At 57.2% G+C, this 20544-nt stretch overlaps 1 protein-coding gene across 2 annotated transcripts; it reads right to left on the bottom strand.

Annotated features, from left to right (window-relative positions):
- Positions 1–3377: 3377 nt before the first annotated feature.
- SPRY3 (sprouty RTK signaling antagonist 3) lies at positions 3378–19285 on the bottom strand. 2 transcript variants are annotated; one of them, XM_068151912.1, is made up of 2 exons: positions 19216–19285; positions 3378–11916 (listed from the first exon to the last, which is right to left on the bottom strand). In XM_068151912.1, exon 2 carries the CDS (start codon positions 11867–11869, stop codon positions 10958–10960), a length of 912 nt encoding a protein of 303 aa, XP_068008013.1. In that variant the 5' UTR covers positions 11870–11916; positions 19216–19285; the 3' UTR covers positions 3378–10957. The 2 variants fall into 2 exon arrangements, with proteins under 2 accessions (XP_068008013.1, XP_068008012.1); XM_068151911.1 differs by lacking the exon at positions 19216–19285 and adding an exon at positions 16678–17207.
- Positions 19286–20544: the final 1259 nt, after the last annotated feature.

Here is a 20544-nt window from a genome sequence, read left to right as displayed (position 1 = left end):
CCCTAGCTGGACTAAAACTGGCAGAGGGACCTTCTGCCCCTCCTGGCTTTGTGCCCCAGCTTAAGATCCTTTCTGCTGTTTCCTGATGTGTGTCTGGAGTGTCCAGTCTGATTCTGGCCCCCAGCTTGGGGCACATGAGGTTGAACCTTCATCTCCTGGACTGACTGGAGAAGCTCCATGATGGTTGTGTTATTCCAGCAAAGCTGAAGCCCTGGTGTCTGGCAGAAGAAGCTTGTGAGCATGACTCAGTCAGCCTCCAAACGCAGCAACAAGGAGCAGGAGCCTGCTGTGAGCTGCATCCTGATTTGGAAGCCAGCCTCGTGATGTTTGGCAGGACCAAAGCAGGAGCTTGTGAGATCAGGGCAGAGCCATGAACTGCAGGTGGTTCCAAATGCTCATAAGCAAAAGGGCCATGGCACACCATCACCACTGGGCTCACAGAGACCCTCTTGCTGTAAGGAACCTCCTGCATCTCCAGGGTTGCCATCACAGCATGGGTGAACATCTCACCAGTGTAATTTATTCTCTAGGCTATTTCAGACAGCTCCTAGATGCCCTCTCACCTCCTTCCTCATTGGTCCAGGTGGATCCCAAGTCCATGATCCCTACAGGATTCACAGACACCCAATATGGTGAGAGTTGGAAGGGGGCTCTGGAGATCACCCACTCCAACCCCACTGCTCAAGCAGGGGCAGCCACAGCAGCTTGCCCAGGATCACAATGGCCAGCTGGGGTTGGAAGCTCTCCAGAGGAGGAGACTCCACAACCTCTCTGGGCAGCCTGCTCCAGGGTTCCAGCACCCTCACACCAAAGAAGTTTCTCCTCATCTCCAGATGGAACCTCCTGGGTTCCAGTTTGTGACCATTGTCCCTTGTCCTGTCCCTGGGCACCACTAGGAAGAGCCTGGCTCCATCCTCTTGGCCCCCACAGGTCCTTTATCTCTTGCTGAGCATTGATCAGATCCCCTCTGGGGCTGCTCTTCTGCAGGCTCAACAGCCCCAAGGCCCTCAGTGTCTCCTCATTCCGTTTCCCTGACATTCTTGAGCAGCTCTGTCAGCAAATCATGAGGGACAACACCAGACTGCTCTCCTGCCTGCCTGGACCAGAGCATCATCAGCTTCTGCAGACCAGAGCAATGGTCAGAGGTCTGCAGAGCAATAAGCTGCCTTCAGTCCTACCTGGAGGATGACCAAGCAAGGACATCTTTATGATTGTGGAGAAGCTGTTGTGCTAATCTCTCCTGCTCCATGGTCCCCACAACCCACAGTGACAACAGGGACCTAGGTTAGGCCTTCCAGTTGGTCCTGCCCAAGTCTGTACCCCCAGGTTCCTACACTCATTGCCTTCAGCATGAGTTAAAACCCAGCCAGGCCAGGCTTTCCTTGTCCCTTCCTCCCCTCATCCCCAGCACTGATAAAGTCACTGATGAAGCAGCACTTTGGCTGCTCAGGGGCAGCTGAATTCCCCTGCTGACCCAGCCCAGCTTCAGAGCCACTACCTGCAGCTGTCTTCTGCGTGGAGAGCTGTGGAGAGCTCCTTGGTAGTCGGTGAAGAGCGTTCAGGGCATGAGTCATCTGACCTATTTAGGCATCTTAGGAAGAGATGAATGAGTCCTTAAGAGGGCTGGTTTCTTTCCACTGTCTAGACTGCCAACCTCTCCACTGCCAACACCTCCCCCTGCTCTTCTGGAGCACACCAGCCACTCCTCCCAAGCTGGTGCAGGATGGGTGGCTGCTGGTGGGTTCCTAGCCCAGGCAGAGGGCTGGGTCATAGAATGGGTTGGAAGGAATCTTAAAGGTCATCTAGTTCCAACCCCCCTGCCGTGGGCAGGGACACATTCCACTAGAGCAGGTTGCTCAAAGCCTTGTCCAGCCTGGCCTTGAACATCTCCAGGGAGGGAGCATCTACAACCTCCCTGGGCAACCTGTTCCAATGCCTCCCCACCCTCACTGCAAAGAGTTTCTTCCTAACCTCCAGTCTAAGTCTCCCCTCTCCCATCTTAAATCTTCCAGGGTCACACCTGGACATCCTGGGATTTGAGCTTGGCTTTGCTTTGCTGGCTCTGAAGACAAGAAAAGATCACAACTCCAAAAGGGTGGGAATCCTGAAGCCATGAGGCAGCAGTGGACAAGAGGCCAATGGCCTCTTGAAGTTCATGAAGAAGAGTTTGGCCAGCAGGTCGAGGGAGGTTCTCCTTCTCCTTTACTCTGCCCTAGTCAGGCCACAGCTGGAGTGCTGGGTCCAGTTCTGTGCTTCCTAGTTCATGAGAGACAGGGAACTACTGGAGAGAGTCCAGTGGAGGCTCCAAAGGTGCTGAAGAGAATGTCTTGGAGTTACTGAAGTCCCCAAGGTTCTCAGGGATTTCCTACCTCAGTCACTCCCTATTTGGCCACAGAAGTGGACCTCTCCTCAGGCATCTGGGAGAGCTGCAGCAGAAAAGCACACACAGGGATTTCTGAGGTCTTCCATCAGCATCAGGAGAGGAGAGACCTCACAGAGCTAAAAATTATTCCCCAACACTCAGCTCAGGCCAGCAGCAGCCCAGCCACACAGAGCCCCACAGCCGAAACAGGAGGCTGAGCCACGGTCTGGCTGCTGTGAATCACAAGATCCTGGAAGGATGGGGGTTGGAAGGGACGTCTGGAGATCATCCAGTCCAACACCCTGCTCAGGCAGGGGCAGCCACAGCAGCTTGCCCAGGATCACAATGGCCAGGAGGGTTTGGAAGCTCTCCAGAGAAGGAGACTCCACAACCTCTCTGGGCAGCCTGCTGCAGGGCTCCAGCAGCCTCACACCGAAGTTTCTCTTTCTGTTCAGGTGGAACCTCCTGGGTTCCACTTTGTGCCCATTGCCCCTTGTCCTGTCCCTGGGCACCACTGAGAAGAGTCTGGCCCCATCCTCTTGCCCCCCCACCCTTTAGCTCTTACTAATAATTGAGCTCCCTCAGGCTGCTCTTCTCCAGGCTCCCCAGCCCCAGGGCTCTCTCTAAGCCTTTGCTCCTCACAGAGATGCTCCAGGCCCCTCAGCACCTTCCCAGCTTCCGCTGGACTCTCTCCAGTAGTTCCCTGTCTCTCTGGATCTGGGGAGCCCAGAACAGGACTGCTGTGGCCTGACCAGGGCAGAGTGGAGAGGCAGGGACCCTCCCTTGCCCTGCTGGCCACGCTCTTCTGAATGCCTCTCAGGAGACCTTTGTCCTTCTTGCCCACAAAGGTCACACTGCTGCTCGCGGTGAATTTGCGGTCCACCAGCACTCCCAGGTCCTTCTGCGTGGAACTGCTTTCCAGCAGGTGGTCAGCTCCTCACCTAGGGGCTGGAGAAGGTCCCTGCCAACCCTATGCATAGCCTGACTGTATGAAGGAAGAGAAGGAGGAGACCTGTTCAAAACCCATAGATATTTTTATTGAGTAGTTGCTCTACGTGGGGCTCGGGAAGCCACCCGTGGGATTCCTTCTGTCACCTCAGCAGATCTTCGTGGAGCAGTTGAGAGCTTTGCAAGAGGAGAGAAACCAAACAGAGGAGGGTGCCTTAAAATAAATAGGTTATTATTAACAATAATAATTATTATTAGTATTATTGGGTGGGGTTTTTTTTTTTCCTTATCTTTAAAATAAACTCTTCAAATAAATACTTTGGGGTTGGGGGGGAGGGGGAGGGGTTGGTGGTTCTCATTCTGTTTGTTGGCTTGTTTGCTTTTTTTTTCCCCCCTTGAAAGGTACAAGAGCATTTGTCAAAATCCAGCCAGCAGGTTCTAAACATCTGGTGGACCTCAGAAGAAGGAACCCAAGTGAAGACAGCCAGGAGGGAGCTCTTTACACAGTGTACAGGGACGCCTCTGGACCAGCTCAGTGGAGAATCTTCAGTCCTTGCACTGAGGCTCTCCTTGGAAGCCAAGGGTGATTCATCTTCTCAGGAGAACTTTCTGCTAAGGGCATCTGGGAAGGCAAGAGGCTGCAGAAGGAAGTGCTGGGATGGGGTGAGAGAGGGAAGGGGAAAAGGGGTCTGGTGGGGTAGAGCGGCTGAGCCGGTCACGGCAGCTCCAGGCTGACCACACACCTCCCACCTGATGATGCAAGGGGGTGAGAAACCTTCTCTCCCAACACCCAGCCCAGTTCATCAGGCTGGGTTTGGTCCTTCCCATGATGAAGCCCTTTGGGGTGCTGCAGGGAGGTGCAGCAGGAGGGACATCCAACAAGACACCTCATGTTGCATCCCTTCACCCAGCCCTCAATGTTCCCTCTGCCCCATGGACACATGTGACCTCTCCCTATCCATCCAACATTTCCCTCCTGCCTGGAGTCCCCCTCCAAGAGGACCCTTCCAGCTTCCCTGGATTAGACCCTCATGGGATTCCTCTGCAGCATCACCCCAAGCAGGATAACAGATCTCACCCACACCTGATCCCAACCTGTGCTCTGGGAGAAAGAGTCCACAGGAGATCCTGATGCCCACTGAGAACCACTCTGAAGCAGACCAAGCCCAGAGAGATCACAGCTCTGCTTTGGCCCCTGTGGACCAGATGCTGACCAGCAGCCTCCAGCTGCTGCAAGCATCCATAGACCTGGGCTCTGTGGGCTCCTTGGTGCAGACAAGCCTGAAATGTGTGCTGTTAAAGACCAAGGAAGAGCTTTGGGGTGTGGGTACATCCCTCAGCTATTCTTCTCACAGACCTTCCACTATGTGAGGACCTTCAAGCTTGCTCCAGGCTCAAAACAGCCAAGAGACAGAGACCAAACTAAGCAAGCAGGTGCTGGCAGCAGGAGGTTTGGGGTATGGCATCTCCTGCCCTGTGCAGCCCTGCCCTGCAAACCTGTCAGCAGCTCCTCCCATTCCACCTCTCATCCATCTTTATTGCTCCAAAGCAGCCAGCCATGAGCTGTCACTCTCTCTTTTGGCATCTGTGGGTTAATGGGACTTGTCCCTCAGGCTCTGGCTTCATGGGGAGGAGGAAAGGGCAACCCAATGGCATTTTGTGGGATTTGAGAGTTGAGTCCCCCTTGTTCTTTGAGGTTCTTGGTGGCACTGATGTTTCTCAGGAATGGGTGGACAGCATCCAAGGACCACGTCTGCCCTTTCACCAGGATGGCTGGAGAGCTGGCTGGGGAGGAAGACACCACCTTGGTCCCTAGAAACCCCTCCTCACTGGTGCTGGGGCCAACCAGACATTTGCCAGTAGGGAAAGAAGGAAGTGAGACCAAGCTTGGTGAAAGCAAGGACCACCTCTTGTGTGGATGGGGATTTGGAGGCCTGGGGGGGAAATGGATGTTCCTGCAGGAGGAGCAGAACAGGAGGAGCTCAGGTCCTGCTCAGCAGCTCCTTTGGCACCTTGAGTCTCTCTCTGCTCTGCCTAAACCTGCCCCACAGCTTCACATGGCTCCTGGCAAAGGAGGGGGTGCAGGGGAAACAAAGGAGCCAACGTGTGACTCTCTCAGAAGAAAACCAAAGAAGACACGTCAGGACAGAGAGAAACCCAAGCTGCCAGCCTGAGCAGCTGCAAGCAAACATGTGGAGCAGATGTGAGCTGACTCATTGCTGGGTGAGGCAGGAAAGGGGCTCACAACCCCAACCAAACTTGGAGGCCTTGCAGGGAAACCAAAGCATCTGGCACTTGGAGAAGAGGAGGGAGCAGGATGGGTCTGCTCTGAAGAGGTTAGGAACAGCTCAGGAGAATTTTGGGAGGCTGCTCACAGCCATCCTGACACCAGATGAGCTCAGAGAGCCTCCTTAGTGAGCTTCTGGATGGTTTCTGCTGAAAGCAAGGAGCTGAGGTCCCACCAAATGGGGTTGGAAGCAGTTGGAACCCCATGTGAAGCCACCTATTCCCACAATCAGGATGTAAACTTCTCCAGACATGCAACTCTGTGGCCTGGATGTGGTTTTGCTTGGTCACAGAACCCCAGAATCCCAGCGTGGTGGAGGTTGGAAGGGACCTCATCCAGTCCAACACCTCAGCTCAAGCAGGGTCCCCACAGCAGCTTGCCCAGGATCACAATGGCCAGCTGGGGTTGGAAGCTCTGCAGAGAAGGAGACTCCACAACCTCTCTGGGCAGCCTGCTCCAGGGCTCCAGCACCCTCACACCAAAGAAGTTTCTCCTCCTGTTCAGGTGGAACCTCCTGGGCTCCAGTTTGTGTCCATTGCCCCTTGTCCTGTCCCTGGGCACCACTGAGAATAGCCTGGCCCCATCCTCTTGTTATCTGCCCTTTAGATACTGATGAGCATTGTTGCCCCCAACACAGTAAGACCAAAGCCCTGCACTGGTCTTTCAGCCCTTGGAGCCCATTTGGGGTTCTTCTTCCCTTCTGCTCCCTCTGGGTCTCTCCTCCTCTCCAACTCCCTTCTCCGTGTCCCTCATTTCACAAAGCACACATCTGAGGCTTGCCGTTTCTTGGAGATGAGACAATCAGGAGACCTGGCTGGGCTCCTCACCCAGGCTGTGGCACCATTCCCTGGGAGGAACAGGACTTCTCCAGTGACCCAGAAAAAAGCCCATTAGGTAGAAGGCTCCTGGCAGAGGTCCTGGTCTCCTGCCAAAGACTGAAGGTAAATAAGCTGCAGGAGCAGCTCAGAGCTTCTCCTCCTGGCTCCAGGGAGAGATAGAATAGAATAGAATAGAATAGAATAGAATAGAATAGAATAGAATAGAATAGAATAGAATAGAATAGAATAGAATAGAATAGAATAGAATAGAATAGAATAGAATAGAATAGAATAGAATAGAATAGAACAAACCAGGTTGGAAGAGACCTTTGAGATCATTGAGTCCAACCTATCATCCAGCACCATCTAATCAACTAAACCATGGCACCAAGCACCCTGTCAAGTCTCCTCCCAAACACCTCCAGGGATGGTGACTCCACCACCTCCCTGGGCAGCACATTCCCATGGCCAATCTCTCTCTCTGTGTAGAATTTCTTCCTAACCTCCAGCCTAAACTTCCCCTGGCACAGCTTGAGACTGTGTCCTCTTGTTCTGGTGCTGCTTGCCTGGGAGAAGAGACCAACCCCCACCTGGCTACAGCCTCCCTTCAGGGAGTTGTAGAGAGCAAGAAGGTCTCCCCTGAGCCTCCTCTTCTCCAGGCTAAGCAACCCCAGCTCCCTCAGCCTCTCCTCACAGGGCTGTGCTCCAGACCCCTCCCCAGCTTTGTTGCCCTTCTCTGGACACCTTCCAGCAGCTCAACATCCTTCCTAAACTGAGGGGCCTTGATCCATGGACAACCATTTCCTCATCCCACAGCTCCAGCACCTGGGGGAGGTCACCCCATTGCTTGCATGACTTTCAGGAGGCCGTGAAAATGATGAAGCTTCACATGTTGAGTCATTCCACCATCAGGAGAGGAAGCAATGAATTGCAGAGCTACCGAGGTGGTAACTAAATTTACAAGCAGGAGCCGTTGAGAAAGGAGGAGGAAAGGGGGTTGGGGGCTGGGGGGAGAGGTGGGGAGGGAGAAAAGATTGGATCAAATCAAATCAAAGTGGAGCAAGTTGGAAGGTTCTGCTCAGTAGATGATTTTTCTTCAGAGGGTTTCAATGAGCCATTTCACATCCTCCATCAAGGGAGTCCCTCAAATCCCCACTGTAAAAGGGACCTTTTCTCCCCCATCCCCACCTCCACCCCCTTCAAAGAAATCTTTACATGGTTTGGGAGGAAGGAGTTTAATCAGCACCAGTAGAAGAGGAAATGAAGGAAGGGTCCTCTTGGTGGAAGCTTCTCCCCCAGACATTGTTGGAAGCAGGAGGCAAGAAATGGTTGGCATTTAGGTAAAAATGTTGGGGGAGGTTGTTACTGCTGCCAGAGGGGCACAGACAGATCTTATGGGGGGACAGACACCCCACCCCCCACTGGGCATCCTCTGAGAAGGTAATTGTCCTGTGGAGTCACCATCCTTGGAGGTGTTCAAGAAACACGTGGGCATGGCACTCCCAGACACAGTTTGATGGCCATGGTGGTGCTAGGTTGATGGCTGGGCCTGATGATCCTAGAGGGTCTTCTCCAACCCAAACAACTCCATGACTCCAGAGTCCCTGGCTAGCCAACCACACAGATATGGCCCTTCTCCCTTCTCAGTGCCAGGAGATCCTCACTGTGACCCAAAAACCTCACCCCAAATCCTTCACAGCTTATGGAACTGGGGTCTCCACTCTTGGCCCAGCAGCACTTTTCCACCCTTGCATCTAGGTGAAATCAGGATGAGGGCTTTGATCATATCCATAATGCTCTGCCCAGGGCAGTGGTGGAGTCCCCATCCCTAGAGGGCTCTCAAAGCCCTGGAGATGTGGTGCTGAGGAGCATGGTTGATGTCACCCTGTCAGTGCTAGGTTAAGGGCTGGACTTGATGATCTTAGAAGTCTCTTCCAACCTAAACTATTCTATGACTCCATGCCCCAGGTGAGAGCGTCACAGCAGGGATGGGATTCATCTCCCCTTCCACAGGAACCATGAGTTGAAGGTTTGGGTCCCTCTGAGCCAAGGAAGTCAGGCACCGCCAGGAGATGAGTCAATGGAGGATGTTTTTGAGCAGGATGAATCACTCCCTGGAGCTGCTTCTCCCCGCAACAGAGGGAGCCTGGATCAGCCACAGCTCTGAGACAGCAACATGCAGAAAGAGGAATCCCACCACGAGAGGCTCCTCCTGCCTCACCCCTTCCAGCACTCCCTACCCTTCTCTGCCAAGCAGGGCGACTTCCAAACCTTCTCCCAACCACCTGGGAGTGAAAGGTCTGGGATGAGGGATAACCAAACTGGGGAATCATCACCCCCTAGCATGTGCCAGTGGGTCAGGAGGCCAAGCCTTGCACCTGGCACCCATCACAGCCCTATCAGGAGGATGATTAGCAAGAGCCCTGCTTGTCCTACCCATAGCCCTACAGAGATCCACAGGACTCTACCTGAAGAGGTGGTGGATGGAAGGTGATGACCAGCCCCACGTGGCAGGGTCGTGGAGCAAGCCAAAGAACACATTGCATATATTTGTCCAGGGGGAGCCATTTGCTTCCCTCTGCTCTCACACCCCTCACAAGGACAGGTCGGCAGAGCTGGGCACTGGGGACATCATCCCAGCTCCAAGAGATGTCTACAGAGTCACCACCAAGCATCTGCAAGTGGAGATGAGGCTGAGCCCAGCACCAGAAGGAGCTCCCCACCGACTAGGGATGGGCTTCTTATCATCACAGCAAGGTGCAGGTCTCTTCCAGCCTGAACTATTCTGTGACTCCATGCCCCAGCCACCAGCATCACACCAGGGATGAGTTTCATCTCCCCTTTCACAAGGAACCACAGGTTCACGGTTTGGGTCCCCTCTGAGCCAAGGAAGACAGGCTGGCAGAGCTGGGCACTGGGGACATCATTCCAGCTCCAGGTGATGTCAGCAGGGTCACCACTGAGAGCTGGCACCACGCACCTGTAAGTGGAGCTGAGGCTGAGCCCAGCAGCAGGAGGAGCTCCTCACCACCTGGGGATGGGCTTATTATCACCACAGCATGGAAGCCACGAAGGACTGACCCTGATTCAGGTCTCCTTCTGCTCTGCAGATGGCCCAACCCCAGGGCTTGGCTCAGACCCATCTCCAGCTTGCTGGATGCCCTCAGCATTGCCAGCAGGGCTCGGTGGTGGTGCTGGGATACCTTGGTGGTGCAAGGAACACAGGGTGCAGACACAAAAGCAGCTTCTGCAGGGAGGGAAGGTTGAGCCCCATCTTTCAACATCTCCTTCTGGCTCTCTGGTTCCCTTCAGCCCCAAGCAGGAGCTGCAGAGGGTCCCCAGCAGCAGGGAGTGCCCCAGGCTTGGTGTTGAGTGATGGGGAGAGCAGTGGAGGGGCAGCTGCTGGCAGGTGGGTTTGGGCTGGTTCCCTTTCAAGTGAATTCAGTGCTGGTGGAAGGTATCAGATCGGGGCTGAAGCACAGAGCTGCTGCTGGTGGCATCTGTTTGGTGGTGGGATAGAGATGGGTGGCAGCTCCCATCCTGGCCAGGGTGGTCGTGCTCTTGGAGGCAGCCCTTGAAGGCATGGAGAAATGAATGGTGATTCCAAACCACCTTCTTTTGCTCAGCCAAGTCCCAGAGGGGACCTTTCCCTCGCTGCAGTTGGGCAGAAGCGAGTGGGCTGGGCTGCCTCCGACAGCTCCTTCCCCTGCCAGAAGGTTTCTGAAGCTTCCCACACCTTCCCTTCCTCTTGCAGACAGAAAAAATATGATGCCACCTCCTCTGGAAGATCGTTTTGCTTCTCCCAGCTGCTTCCAAGCCCAGAGAGAAGCCCCTGCCACCAACGGGACTTCACAGCACCCCAAGACCCTATGGCCATGTCAGAGGAGAAAAGTGCTGAGGAGATATAAAGAGAGAGAGAAGAAGGTCTGGCTGCTGGAGGACTTGTGCACAGCTGTGAGGTTGACTCTTGTTGACCTGGTGAGACACTGGAACAGGTTTGCCAGGCAGGTCATGGATGCCCCCTCCCTGGAGGTGTTCGGAGTCAGCTCAGATGAGGCCTGGAGCAACCTGCTCTAGTGGAAGGTGTCCCTACCCATAGCAGGGAGGGTTGGAACTAGATGATCTTTAAGGTCCCTTCCAATCCAAATCATTCTGTGCATCTGTGACCTGCCTCTTTCTCTCACTGGGAAGAACCACACCGTGGGGGCAACAGCAGCTCCTAAAACCCTCTGAGAACAGAGCTCTGAGGACCCTCTAAGCCACCCTTCTCCACTGGGGAGGGCACCAGCAACTCTCTCTGCCTCTCCTGGTCCCTCACCCACGTGTGCAAAACCACCATTCCCTACCAGCTCGGTGCCAGCTGCCCTGGTCACCCTGCCACCTTGGTGTGCCCAGAGGTTAGAGGACCCCGGCGGGGATGAGGCGGGTGAATCGGGGGTGGTGGTGGGGAGTGGGCGAGCGCTGCAGAGCGGAGGGAGCTGAAGGAGAGGGATGGAGAGGGGGAGGAAGAGGAGGAAAGCCGCCTTCTCCTCCCTGGCAGGGTCATACCGGCTTGTCCAGCGTCTTGGGGAAAGGCGTGCTGCCGGAGGAGGAGATCTTCCTGCAGACCGTGTTGGTGTGGCTCTGGCAGCGGCAGCCGGGGCGCTTGAGACCGTCATAACCCCGCTGGCACAGTTTGAGGCAGCCCAAGGTAGGAAAGTAGCAGCAGAGGCAGGGCATGAGGAGGGAGAGGAAGCTCATGGCAGCCCAGCGGGCGCAGCAGGAGCCCGGCCCGCAGGAGCAGGGGTCGTCGGCGCAGGTGTCCTCGTCGTCGGTGGAGCAGTGGTAGAAGAGGCCCTTGACGCAGCACAGGCACGTCCCGTAGTCGAGCAGGCTCTCGGGGGAGCAGAGGCAGCGCTGGTTGCAGAGCCAGCAGGAGGGCAGGCTGCGGGCGGCCGTGCAGCGGGCGCACTTGCAGCGCCCGCACTCCTCGCACAGCAGGAGGTGGTGGCCGCCCTGCAGGGAGGGCTTCTCCGGCACCCCTTTCAGCGGCGACTCCTCGGCTTTCGGCTCCCCCGCCCGCGGTTGCGTCCGGATGAGGGAATGGCCGGAGTGGGAAGGGGTGAGGCTGCTGAGGAGCCGTTGGTCGGAGGTGGTGGTGCTTTGGGAGACCGAGCTGGCCGTGCTGGAATGGCTCATGTGTTGTCGCAAAGGTGGCATCTGGTGGCTGAGGTGCAGGTCCTGGAAGGTGGAAGACGCCAGGCGGTCCTGGGACCACTCCTGTTTGGGAGGCGGCTGGGCCAGGGAAGGGTTGGAGCGGGTCTGCGGGCAGCAGCCGGCCGGGCGCTCCACGTAGTTGTTGCTGGCACGGATGGAGCGGATCTGGTCGATGGACAGGACCTGCTGGAAGTCCTCCGAGGGGGGCTCCATCGTCTCGTCACAGCTGAGCTCAGCCGCGCTGGAAGAGAGCTGCATCGCCAGGAGCCAGGGCAGCCCGCGGCCTCAGGGAACATCTACAAATCCTAAAGGATGGGGCAGGGGGGTGGGGGTGGGAGGGACAGAGAAAAGGTTAGAATGGATCCAGCCACACAAACTGGGGAGCAAAGACTGGCTGAAGAACTCCTCGTGAAGTGGTTTCCCTCAGCCAGGCTGAAAGAACCTGAGGAAGCTGAGGGAAGGAGGCTGAGACGTTGGAACAGGTTGCCCAAGGAGGTTGTGGATGCTCCCTTCTGGAGGTGTTCAAGGCCAGGCTGGATGAGGCTGTGAGCAACCTGGGCTGGTGGAAGGTGTCCCTGCCCATGGCAGAGGGCTTGGAACTAGATGATCTTTAAGGTTCCTCCCAACCCAAACCATTCTATGATCTGTGAATGAACTTCTGAGCCTGAGGAGACATAGTCTAAAGGAAAGGGCTGTGAGACCTGTCCCTGAAAGCAGGTAGGCACAGCATCTCCCCCTGCTTTTGAGCTTTTTGTGGCCTTCCAGAGGATTTTCCACCCCTTGCACCATTGGATGGACTCCCACTGCCTTCCCTGTCCCTGGAGCAAGCACTATCTTGCTTCTTGCACAGAAGCTGCCATGCTGATGGGTGATGTTTTGAGGAAACACTGCTCCCTGAGGGTGCTGCAACCAGAGGTAAGGTCAGGACCATCAGAGGTGTCAGGGAGGTGACCAGGTCACATCTTGAATCCTAGGGTCAGTGCTGGGCCCCTCATTCCAAGGAGGACATTGAGGGACTGGAGCAGGTCCAGAGAAGGGAAACAAAGCTGGGAAAGGGTCTGGAGCACAGGGCTGGGGAGGAGCAGCTGAGGTTTGTTCAGCCTGGAGAAAAGGAGGCTGAGGGGAGACCTTCTGGCTATCTGCAGCTCCCTGCAAGGAGGTTAGACCCAGGTGGGGTTGGCCTCTTCTCCCAAGGAACAAGTGACAGGACAAAAGGAAACAGCCTCAAGTTGCCCCAGAGAAGGTTTAGGTTGAACGTGAGGCTGCCCAGAGAGGTTGTGGAGTCTGCTTCTCTGGGGAGCTTCCAACCCCACCTGGCCATTGTGATCCTGGGCAAGCTGCTGTGGGTGCCCCTGCTTTAGCAGAGGGGTTGGACTGGGTGATCTCCAGAGGTCCCTTCCAACCCCCACCATGCTGGGATTCTTAGGAGGGAGAGGGAAAGAAGCTTCCCACTCCTGCTGCCTGCCAAAGGGAGCTGCCCAGGAGCTCCACAGGATGGAAGTTGTGCTATGAACTCATCCCATGGCAGCCTCTAGTGAAAAGCTTCCCACAGCACCTCCAAAGTTCCACCTCAGATCCCTGTCTGCCCAGGACAAAGCCATCCTCTCCTCTGGCAGCCCCAGGCAGCCATCCCCCAGTGACAGAGAGGCTGTCGGGGTGGCCGGGGCCGCAGGAAGGCTCCGTTCCCATCGGAAGCTCCTCACCAACGCTGCCGGCAGCCGGCGGCGGCCAAAGCTTTCAAGTAGGTGAAGGGCCACAGGTAGAATCTGCTCATGCAGCAGAGAGAGGCCGAGGGGAGATTGATTTTCATGAGCTGGGCTGACCTTGAGGAGCAGGAGAAAGCAAAGGCAACTCACTTTGACTGCTCAAGGAAGATCCGGTGGCTCCCATCCCCCTCCCCGGAAGGGAATAGGCAGCTGAGCTGCATGGGTTTGGGATTTTCTGGCCCATGGAGCACACACTCGGGGCAATCTCAAGTGAGAGGGTCACTCCACTCTCTGGGGAGATGCAGACTGCCAATGAGTTACTGTCCTGGGCCATCCTTTGTTGATTAGGGTGCCAGGGAATGATAGGACTAGGGGCAGTGGGAAAATAATGGAAGTGGGTAGATTGAGATTGAATGTTAGGAAGAAGTTCTTCCCCAGGAGGGTGGTGAGACACTGGCACAGGTTGCCCAGGGAGGTGGTGGTGGAAGCCTCATCCCTGGAGGTTTTTAAAGCCAGGCTGGATGTGGCTGTGAGCAACCTGCTGTGGTGTGAGGTGTCCCTGCCCATGGCAGGGGGGTTGGAACTGGCTGAGCCTTGAGGTCCCTTCCAACCCTGACAATTCCATGATTTGGACCACCATGAGACCCCAGGGGGAGTTAGGAGGGCAAGGGTGAGCCAGGGAAGGCTTTGTGAGCACACTGCTGGCATGAGAATGGACCATGGTGGCAAACAGCCCCTCGTGAGCTGCTGTCTGCTGCCATCGAGCTCCTCAGCTGGGAAGGTCTCACACACCGGTGACCTGAAGCCCACCCACATCCCCAAAGCACTAAGAGACATCTCAGCCTGCAGTGAGGGCCGTGCAGAGGGGAGCAGAGGCAGCTTTGGGGGGTGCCCATGTCCCTCATGACCCAGGTTCCACCTTGTGGTGGGATGGTTGAGGAGAGGATGCTGATTTGCACATCACCTTTGGGTGCCCATCCCCTCTAACCTGTGCACCAGGATTTGGCATTAGGACTTGACCAACAAGACTCCCATGGGGCTTGAACCAAGGTGTGACTCAAAGGGGACAGCCTGAGGCAGAGGATGGTCTCACCATCATGGAGCCATGGAACTGAGGAGATCAAGAGCAACCAGAGGGCAGACCCAGCTCAGCTACACCCAGTCCTCCCTGCAAGCCCTGGATGGAGCTCAGGAGACATGAGAAGCCCCATGCACCATGCTTAGGCAGGAGGAGATGGAGATGACAAGGGACACAGAAGAGGAAGCTGAACCCAGGGGACAGCAGAGAGGGGAGCTGGCAATAGGGCAGCCAAGAGCTGGGTCCAGAGCTTGGACACAGCATCCTGGGCAAGAATGGTTCTGGGAGGACTCCCAGCACTGAAATGGGGTCTGAATGCTCCTGGGCCAGAATCCACAGGAGCAGGGGTCCCCAGGCTCCTCTGGGGCCCAAGAGGACATAAGCCAGAGGGATCTGTGGGTCCTCCAGTCCAATGGGATGGGGAGAAGAGGGACAGAACGACCACAGCTAGGATCACAGTCCTGCTACCCCCCTCCTGGAGGAGCCCAGTCCTCACCACTCTCTCCCAGCCCCTCCTGCTCCAACCCAATCCTGGCTGCACAACCAGTCCCATCCTGGGGATGCAGCCAGTCCACATCCTGGGGCTACAACCAGTCCATATCCCAGCCCCCACTGGTTCCAGCACCCCTGAGCCACACTGCTGGACCCCTCCCTACCTACCTGTGCAGCAGGGGCAGGGAGAGTGGGGGGGGGACCAGGGCAGCACATCCCCAGCCTCCTTCTCCTCCTCCTCACCCACCTTGCCAGCCCTGCAAGCTGGGAGAGCTTTATGGCCACCAGCAGCCTCAGACCCATAAACTGGTGTGATAATGGGGCCAGAGGAGGGGTGGTAAAAGCCAATGATTTACAGGCTGGAGGGGGCTGCAGTGGGGGGCCCAGGTGGGACAAAAGGAGCTTTTTCCCTCCAGAGGGGCTCCCCTGGCCCTATCTCAGCTGCTGTGGGGTGGTGACAAGATACTGGCCCCTCCAGAGCTCCATGTGACATGGCCCACGAGTGAATCTGGATCCAGCCCCCAGCCTCACTCTCACACAGCCCACGCAGCACCGGGTGTGCAGCCCACTCATGTGCTCCACTGTGCACGCAGCCCACCCGGGACTGACCCACACCTGCCCCCAGCCCCACCGTGCACACCCCATGTGTGTCCAGGACCTTAGTCCCTTCCACACAGGCATCCCACTCGTGTCCAGGATCCCCATCTGCTCAGCAAAGACCCCATGCGTGTCTGGGACCCCCATCCCCTCCACACAGACACCCCACCCGTGTCCAGGACCCCCACTCCCCTCAGCACACAGTCCACCCGTGTCCAGGACCCCCATAGCTTTGCCATGCCCGCCCCATGCATGTCTGAGACCCCCAGCCCCACATCCCCCAGCATCACCCTGCACTCACAACCCATGCAGATCCACGGACCCCCCCCACCTCCTCAGCACAGACCCCACGCATTTCCAGGACCCCCATCCCCAAGCAGCCCAGCATCACCCCACACTCACATCCTGTGCAGATCCACGGTCCCCTGTCCCCTTGCCACAGACCCCTGACTCGTGCCCAGGACCCCAGTCTCCTCAGCAGGCACCCCACGTGTGCCCAGGACCCCAAGCCTGCAGCACACCCCCCACACGTGTCCTGGACCCACTCCCCCACCTAGCCCAGCAGATCCACCTCCCGTGCAGATCTACAGACCCCAATCCCCTCGGCACCGCCCCCACCCATGGCCGGGACCCCCACACAGCCACCCCCCACGTGCCCAGGAGCCCCTCTCCCCACGTACCCCAGCATCACTCTCCACTCACATCCCGTGCAGACCCACGGAGCCCCATCCCCTCGGCACACACCCAGCGCACGTCCAGGACCCCGAGCTCCTCGGCACACACCCCACACGTGTTCAGGACCCACATTTCCACGTACCCCAGCAGATCCACATCCCGTGCAGATCCACGGACTCCCAGCCCCTCGGCACAGATCCCTCCCATCCGTGTCCAGGACCCCCGTCCCCACGTACCCCAGCGTCACTCCACACTCACAGCCTGTGCACATCCAGGGACCCCCGTCACCCCAACACAGACACCCCCCCACGCGTGTCTACTATTCCCATTCCCTCAGCACTCCCCCCCCCCGCCGCCCCCGCGCATGGCCAGGACCCCCCCTTCCAACCTCCCCCATCCCCACTTCGCATTCGCTCCCCGTGCAGCTCTCCTCACCCCCATCCCCTCATCACCCCCCACCCTCTCCGTGCCCAGCCCCACGCGTGTCCCCATCCCGCAGCCTCCCCGGGCGGACTCACCCCTCCTCCTCCTCCTCCTCCTCCGCTCCATCCGCCCCCGGAGCGCGGAGCCCAGGGTTGGTGTAGGGGTGGGTAGGTTTCGCTTTAGGAAGGACCGAGGGGGGTGGGCATGGAGCCGGGACCCCACCCGTGTCCCCCACCCCGGCTCCTCCGTAATGTCCCGGGTGGGTTTCCCACCAGTTGGAGGTGGCGGTGGATGCAAACCGGTGGTGGTCGCTGGTGGCGTGTGGGGGCTGGGGGGCTGGGGTGGGGGGGGGGGTTGGTGGCTGCCCGCTCGCATCGCTCCCCCCCCGGCTTCTGCTGCTCCCCTTCCCGGAGCTGCGGCTCTTAACGCGCGGCCCCAGTGGCGTCATCCACTGGAAATGGAATCGGCCCATTAGTGGTCCCCACAGAGCCACTGGGCATCCGCTCCCCAGATAATGACCACACCAGCACCGCCGGCACCGCCGGCAGCAGCCAGCAGCCACCATTGCGATCGCGCCCGCGGCTGCCCGAGGCTGCTGCTGCTCTGCCCCGCACCCAGAGGGAGAGCACAGCCGGCAGACCCCGGCACCCACCAGGACATCGAACCAACTGGGGGCGGCACACGGCGGGCTCTGGGATAGCCCACCCTGGAGCCTCATCACCCCCTCACCACCACCACCACCCCCCCGCACCCCCCAGACCGTCAAACCCACTGGGTGCAGCACATCCTGGACCCACACTGCCCACCAGCCCATCAAACAAACCGGGGACATCAAACTGCTGCTCCTGGGATAGCCCAGCTGGGAGTCCCATGAACCCCCAGCACATCAAACCCACTGGGGGCAGCACACCCTGGTCCCCCGCTGCCCACCAGCCCATCAAACCCACTGGGGACAGCATGCTGCTACCCACTCGGGCAGTCCCTCCTGGAGCCCACATCACCCCCAAACCCATGCTGGCCCCTGGATAGCCCAGCCTGGAGTCCCCCCAGCACATCAAACCCACAGGGGACATCACACTGCTGGCTCTGAGACAGCCCAGCCTGGAACCCCATCACCCCCTAAACCATCAGACCCACAGGGGACATCACACTGCTGGCCCTGGAACAGTCTACCCTGGAATCTCATCACCCCCAGCCCATGAAACACCCTGAGGATAGTCAACTGTCAGCCACTGGAAGAGTCCATTCTGGACTCCCACCACCCCTACAGCCCACCAAACCCTCTGGGGACATCATGCTGCTGGCCCTGAGACAGCCCATCCTGGACCTCCATCACCTCCCAGGCCATCAAACCCACTGGGACACCCCCACTGCTGGTCCCAGCCATGGGGTCCATCAGTGTCATCCAAGGTTGGTGGCACAGGTTGGGATCAGCTCCATCCACCACCATGGGCAGCACAAATGGCTCCCCTGGAAACAGACCACCTTGGCTCCACCTGCAGATCACTCTGAGACGCTGTGACCTCCCTTCTCACACACCTGCCCAGCTCACACCTTCCTGGCCATCTCAGCAGGCACCATGTAAGCCTAGATGTTGTCCATCCCAAAGAGTCTAACACCTGAATGAGCTCCCGAGGGTGGAGAGGCTGGAAAGGAGCTTTGCTGGTCCAAGACCCACAGACCCAGTCCACACCATCCCCACACAGAACCAACAAAGAATCAACTTCAAGGTCCAAACAGGACCTGGACCTTCTGGCCCAGGCATTCCCCTCAGTCAATGTGCAAGCAGCTTCTTGGGATGCTTCCTTGAAAGCAGCAACCACTGCTCAGGAGCACCAAGGGTCCTTGTGACACCCCTTGGCCCCATTGCTAAACAAATTGGGCCTGGGCTGAACTCCCAAAGACACAAAGCTTCTCCTTGGTGACACCCAACACTGGTAAGGACACCATCAGACCTCCCACCCTCACTTCATCCCTCTCAACCTCTCCAGGTTGCTCACCCATTCTTTCTGGCTCAGTAAACATCACCACCTCAGGGAGGGCTGAGAACCCGTCTCCAAGATGTGCAGCTGAAGCCATGAAGCCCTCAGGCATCCCAGAACCTGCTCCTCAGGGTGGACAACGCAGGATTTGGGGATGTGTCAGAGGGTTGAGAAGGAGAGCAGGAAGAGAAGGTGACAAACCAACTCTGCTGCTGCTTGCTCTACCAGATGGGTATAAACCAGGATGATCCTACTGACCTCAGCAGCTCCCTCCCAGTTGAAGCACGGGTGTCCCCCTGCAGCAGGGACCAGTGACTACACTCCCCACATAGTTCCCACTGGTTCTCCAAGCCCAGTTTTGGATATTTCTGGGCTGAGCATTCCTCCATCTCCATGAGATCCTACCAAAGAAGTTCCTCCGGGAGGAGTTTCTCCAAGAGGATCCAGCAACCCTCAGCCTGGGGACGCTTAAGGCTCCATCTCCTTGGATCCCCTCAGTCCCTCCTCTTCTCCCACTGCTACCAGCTCCAGCTTTAAAGGTGCAGAGAAGATCACAGGTGCCCAACTCCCAGCCCCCAGCAGTCAGCTGCTTCCAAAAGCATGTGGTGGATATTCATCCCTTTCTCCTGGCCCCAAATCCATCATTCCCACCTGGAAGTGGTGGTGATCCAGGCTTCCCAGCCCAGCATCCCGGACTGCACTCGGCCAGCGCCGCTTTATCTCTCGCCTGCTGCTGAGGGAGGGCCAAACAGTCATGGACGTGGAGACCCAGACAAGTGGGAGGGGGGGGGAAGCAGCCTCTTGGGGAGTTAGTGACCACAGCAGCTCCAAGGAGGAGGAGGAAGAGGAGGAGGAGGAAGAAGAGGAGGAGGAAGAGGAGGAGGAGGAAGAGGAGGAGGACTGAGGAACCCCAAGGCGTGTGGAAAGCAGCGAAGTTGAGAGTTGCTCAAGCTGCACCAGGGGAGGTTTAGGCTGGAGGTGAGGAGAAAGTTCTTCACTGAGAGAGTTGTTAGCCATTGGAATGTGCTGCCCAGGGAGGTGGTGGAGTCAGCATCCCTGGAGGTGTTCAAGAGGGGATTGGACGTGGCACTTGGTGCCATGGTCTAGCCATGAGGTCTGTGGTGACAGGTTGGACTTGATGATCTTTGAGGTCTCTTCCAACCCTGGTGATTCTGTGATTCTGTGCTCCCAAAGGAAGGGTCTGGAATGAAGCCTCTGATGGCTTTTTGAGAGGGCTAAAGGTCTGGGATGGAGCCTCCACAGGGTTTTGGGGAGTCAGAACACCTCGGGTGGAGCCTCTGGGGCATTTGCAGAGGTTTAAGGACCTGGGATGAAGCTTCCAGAGGGTTTTGTGGGGTATGAAACATCTGTGACAGAGTCTCCAGCATGTTGGGGGTGGGGGTTAAAGATCTGAGATAAGAGTCTCTGATGAATTTGGGGTGGGGGTTAAGAGTTTGGGATGTATCTTCTGGCAGGTTTTAAGAAGGTTAAGGATCTAGGAGAGACTCTGAAGGGCATTTTGGGGGGTTAAGGGTCTGGGATGGAGCCTCCAATGCAGTTTGGGGTTGTGGGGTGTTTTAAGCTCACACTGTGCCAAGCTTGGGCAGAGGAGGAAAACAAACACAACTTCAGGTGAGGATGAGGCGGAAAGAGGATGAAGAGAAGAGGCCACGAGGGGCTGATGTCCTCTAACTTTTCCATTCAGGGATTTAAGGATCAGAAGAACCTGTGACATTCATCTAATCTGACAGGCTGCAGTATAGAAAAGCCACCTGAAGCCAGACAGTGCCAGCAGCTTTTGAGAAGCAACAGCAAGCCCTGAGGAATGTATTAAATGTGGTTCTCCTGAGGTGGTAAGGAGGAGGCTGGGGACATCCACTCCACCAGGCTCCAGCAGAAGAGATGGTAGAGCTGGAGGGAAGAAAAGACCTTTTTCCTCCCAGATCATTCAGGTCCTTTGGTCAGTGAAGAGGAATAAGC

This window comes from Melanerpes formicivorus, unplaced genomic scaffold (genome assembly GCF_026170545.1).
Source record: "Melanerpes formicivorus ecotype bairdi unplaced genomic scaffold, bMelFor1.0.p_v2 SCAF_22, whole genome shotgun sequence".
Taxonomy (NCBI): domain Eukaryota; kingdom Metazoa; phylum Chordata; class Aves; order Piciformes; family Picidae; genus Melanerpes; species Melanerpes formicivorus.
Note: the sequence above shows the minus strand (reverse complement) of the source record. Positions and strands in the feature narration are given on the sequence as shown.